At 44.8% G+C, this 5156-nt stretch overlaps 1 protein-coding gene across 1 annotated transcript in view; it reads right to left on the bottom strand.

Moving 5' to 3' along the window:
* Positions 1-1456: 1456 nt before the first annotated feature.
* PSCA (prostate stem cell antigen) overlaps positions 1457-5156 on the bottom strand; it is a 4055-nt gene continuing 355 nt past the window's right edge. The window contains exons 2-3 of the mRNA XM_010183368.1: positions 3373-3477; positions 1457-1668 (exon numbers count right to left, since the gene is read on the bottom strand). Of these exons, the coding sequence (XP_010181670.1) occupies positions 1457-1668; positions 3373-3477 (317 nt within the window). The remainder of the gene's footprint in view (positions 1669-3372; positions 3478-5156) is intronic.

Raw genomic sequence — 5156 nt, forward strand, 5'->3', positions numbered from 1 at the left:
CTCCATCTCTCACTGACTGTATCTCACGTGGGTGTGGAAGTAGGTGTGTGCACACAGGTTTGTGCTCACCTCTATGATCAAAGTATCCAGAGGGAAAAATGCAAGCTCTGATGTTTACTTACTCCACTCCCCTTGCTCTGCTAGGCAACCCCACAGGACCTTTCAGTTAAACACCTCTTAAGCCTTGTGACAGGATCTGTGGTGGCATGGGGAATGGATCAAGGAGAAACTTGGAGAAGAAAGCTCAAGACCTGCCTGGGAGAGATGTGAACCATCAGGAGATGCCACTGTGGCCAGAATGTAGACTGGCAATCCCAGAACTGAGGTCGCATGTGGCTTGACCAGGGGAACGTGGGGACAACCTTTCCACTTCCCTCAGATGTTTATTGCCCACCATGATGTTCCAGGTACCTGAATCACAGAATCACAGAATCACAGAACGTTAGGGATTGGAAGGGACCTCAAAAGATCATCCAGGACAATCCCCCTGCCGGAGCAGGAACACCCAGATGAGGTTACACAGGAAGGTGTCCAGGCGGGTTTTGAATGTCTGCAGAGAAGGAGACTCCACAACCTCTCTGGGCAGCCTGTTCCAGTGCTCTGTCACCCTCACTGAGAAGAAGTTTCTTCTCAAATTTAAGTGGAACCTCCTGTGTTCCAGCTTGTGCCCATTACCCCTTGTCCTATCATTGTTTGTCACCGAGAAGAGCCTGGCTCCATCCTCGTGACACTCACCCTTTAAATATTTATAAACATGAATGAGGTCTCATAAACATGAATGAGGTCTCTATAAACATGAATGAGGTCTCAATGTGCAGTCCTGTCCACCATTCAAACAATGCTATGGGAAGGCATATGAATGGTTGTATGCACACATAGCAGGGACGTTGAGCACTGCTTTTGTCTTGTATGGTAACTAACAAGGTGCAGGATCCCAGGGTCTCTAGGTCACAAGCAAGTTCCTCTTCAGGTGTGATTGCTCTTCACAACTTTCCTTGAGGTAAGTGCCCTCCATAGTTTGCCAAGCCAGAGCCTCTAAAGCTTGGGAGGTACAGTTGCCACCTCTATTCTGCTCTGCCATGGCACCCTTCAGCACATATCATCATTACACAGCAATGACTGAGATTGAACATTGGCCAGACTTGCAACACACTCACCTGCAGTTGCTGCTTGGTGCAGAAATGCATGACTAAACAGTATACAGGTAACAAACTCACACTTGATTCAGAAATAAGTATATTTTAGGTGTTATGCAGATAACATACACACATGTTTTCTTATCTGGTAGTACTACAGCAATAAAATAACGGTAACAAGGAAGCTATCATACAGCAAAGATCTGCCATCAGCTCCAAGAATGCTGGGTGCCCAACACACAACCTTACTCCTGGTTATAATTCCTGTTATAAGAGGGATGCTCCAAGACTTTCTGTGGTCGTGGGAGTCTTCATGCTTCTCACAGTCTGTTGTTCAGGAAGGACCAAAGCACACTTGCTGCTATCCCTGCTGCCATCCCATAGCTGCACCTCACACTACCTGCTGCGTTGACATTGCAGAGGTCGCTGCTGCAGCAGGAGATGTTCCTGCTGCCTACACTGAAATCCTGATATTGCGATTGACACGACGAGTCACAGCCCTTGCTGATGAGGTTGAAGAACCCCGCAACCCCTGGAAGGAAAGCAGGACCATTACTACAAGGACTCAATGAAAGCCAAGCCTCATGGAAATGAATGATGAGATGTTATTCTTATCTGAGCTCACTTATTGGAAAAAAAAAAGGGAGTGTTTCCAAACATCTGCATGTTTGACTGTAGCAGGCTATAGTTTTGTGATGTCAGTTTGTCAGCAGGAGGGAAAGGTTTTCAATCCCCAAGTGTTTGCTTAAGGCTGCATATTCCACAAAACAATTCTCAGGGGTTTTTTAAATAGCACCAACTACAGAAATTCTAAAAAATTAATTAGTAAGGAAAGCAGCCATTAACACCTCTGTTGGGTGGTCAAAGCTATAATGGATGAAGAGCAAACGTGTGGGGTAATCTTTGCTTGCAACCAATGCATCTTTGCTGCATGGAGCCTTTCAGCAGCCAGGGAATTTATGGAAACATGGCTATCCCCATGTCACAGATGACAGAGTTATTGTCTGATTTGTTTCTGAGAGGTACAAGCTGTTTTTCTGTGGCTGGTTGATACTCGGTAACTGCTGGTTACCAGCAGGTTACAGTCTACGTGAGATCACCTGATCTTGCACAATTTATTTTGGGGACCAAGTCTTTGACATATGCAAATTTAGTGTATAGGTCCAGTGGTTTACACAATGTGTTGGTACTCCTGCATATGAATGCATGGCCATGGGTTTGCACATCGCCAATAAGGACAATGCCTACTGGATTGCCTACATTTCCTGCCTGACCGAGATGAGTTTGGCCATGCCAGTGATGGGTTTTGTGCCCTAGGTCTAAAAGCAACTGAGCTGTTACCACAGATTTGGACAGGGCAAGCATTTTTTTTGCCAGATCTAGAATGGGAGAATTAAATCATGATCTGGTAAAGGACTTTAGCCAGAGACACACAGATGTCCGCATTCAGAGCTGGCTATAGATGGTTCTAGGTGAAATTCTATACTTTTCACTGAATTCACCTAAAGTTAGCTCTATCACTGAATGTTCCCCCTAATTTCATGCCTAGGTTTCACCAGACTCAGAACCTCACATTTTAATTCATGTTCCAAATTTTTCAAAGTCATAAACTTAACAGTTGCCTCCATAAACAAATGATTTTTTCATGTCATAAAAGAGCTATAAACCTAATTTTGAACAGGCTGGGGGGGTGGACTAGTTGATCTTTAAGGTCCCTTCCAGCCCAAACCATTCTTTGCTTATATGACTCTAAGTGACAGGCATCGGTAGGTATTTGCAATGTCAAGGGCAGCTGCACCCTCCTAAGATTAGTTCCAGGCACTGGCACTGTACTGGCCATAGTGCTCAGTTTTTAGTGTGATCTACTGGCAAACACTGAGGAATTTATGAGGTACAGCATGCGCGTGCTAATATGACTTCATCACACTCATGGCCAGTGTGAGGAGAGGCTGGCATCTCTTAGTGATGGCCAGCACCATTACCAAGGGATTAGCTGTCACCAAGGAATAAACAGTTTTATTTTCCCCTTTCTACTAAACATGAAAATAATCTGAAAGCTTCTTTACCTCCTCTTCTCCCCAAATGGCTTTTCTCTTCCTGCTGCACACTGAGCTTTGCTGGCCCACACCAGCTGGTGTGCCTAGGGTAGGTGAGGCTGGCTTGGACACCTGAGGCTTGGACCATGCTTGGCTTCAACATTACAACTAAGATATTGCCCACTCCCACTTTGCCTTACTGATCACATCTGTCTTGCATGCTGTTTTATCATTGCAGTCCACTTCCTTCTTACAGTTGGAGTTGCTGAGCTGTGACGTGCAGCTGTAACACTTCAAAGAAGAACCTGCAAGAGACCAGGAGGGGTTATAAGACATATCCATCTGAAACTCTCCAGGGAACCCAACTTAGTGCTTGTGTTGGGAAACAGACCCTTTCCTGTGGGTCCTCAAAGGAAGACAGCACCTCTGTTTTGGGGGAAACAATGGTTTTTTTCCATTTTTGGTGGAGAATAGTACATTCACTTGAGGTGAGAGTCAAGTTTTGCAGGTGTAGAAGTTGTTTCAGTTGTAGTCAATGCAGTGAGAGAGCAAAAACAGACCAGCTAGATAGCTAGATTGCTGGTCTCATTGACCGGTCTCATCGGTCAATGGGAAGTGCTTCCCAAATGTTTCTTCCTGTGCATTTGGAATACCTATCTCAGTTCCCTTTTGAAACAGGCTTTTTGTGATATTCCCACCTCCTGAGCTGGGATGAAAGGGTGAAATCCCCAGAACAGGTTGATATTATTTGTCTGCCTCTGTAGACATCAGTTTTTTACCAAGTGGGCTTGTGGGCCTAACCTGAGGCATTGCCAGGATTGGATAGCAGAAGGAAAGCCCAGAAGGAAAAGAGGGTGAGGGAGGGATGGAGTGGGCAATTTGCAAGGTCTCTTCCAGATTGCTGGCTCAGTTTGACCAACTTGTGACATGTATTCTCCATCACCCCCCTCTTAGAAAACAAAGCTCAAATGTGGTTTTCTCCTCCTTCTGAAAACCAGGTCACCAGGTGGTTCCACTCTCCCATGGACATGTCACTCTATGGGGGACACAGGCCAGTGTCTCTAACATCTGCTGTGCTCTTATGCGCATCAAGCAAAGGTAGAATAAACATTGCAGCTTACAAGTGTCCAGTCCTGAGCAAAAATAGTCCCCGGAGGACTGAGAGCATGGTGCAATTACCTGTTCCTATTACCTACCCATGCCCCAGGGTGTCACTGGATCCCTGCAAGTGTAAGAGTTAATGTATATATATGTACTTTAACCTCATGATCACCAGACTTGTATCATGACTCCATCAAGTCAACACTTTAATGCCTAAAATACTGTAAAATACACAAAAAAGCTGTATTTATGAGCTAGTGTTATTCAGCACGGGAGCAAAAAGTGATTTGAGGTAGTTCATCTCCCTCTATTCGAGCCATTCTGGTATAAATGACTGATGCAGTCATAGATGCAGGCAGCCAAATCCCAGTTTGTTTGTAGTGCTGCACTCTGCTCTCACATTTATCTGACTTCTAATGCAAAGAAAATAAAAATTCAGAGCACTCTAATAGAAGCTGGCAGAGGAGAAAGTCTGGCCAGGACAGTACAAGATCCTTCTCAGCCTACATCTTAAGTAGCCTTTGCTGACTGAGAAACATTTCTACTCGGATCTGCTTTCTAGGTTCTCTGGTAATAGGGAAAAGCTGGTTTAAAACTGTTTTTCCCATTGAGGCTAGAAAAATCTGACCGTGTCTAAATCCCACCCATCCAGTTTATATAATAACACTCATAAAATAATGTCATTCTCACTTCTTCTGTCCCATTAAAATCCTGACAATCTGTGCAGTGTCAGAGGCCACTTTTGAAAGGAAGAGTCAGAAAACAAGCTGGAACAAAGCTTACCTTTGCAGAGATGTTGCAATTTTGATAGCCTGGGAAGAAGATAAATAATCCTTCCACTCAACTTAACACACCCTCCCACCCCCCCCCCCCCCACCATAAC

This window comes from Mesitornis unicolor, unplaced genomic scaffold (assembly GCF_000695765.1).
Source record: "Mesitornis unicolor isolate BGI_N332 unplaced genomic scaffold, ASM69576v1 scaffold18724, whole genome shotgun sequence".
Classification (NCBI taxonomy): Eukaryota; Metazoa; Chordata; class Aves; order Mesitornithiformes; family Mesitornithidae; genus Mesitornis; species Mesitornis unicolor.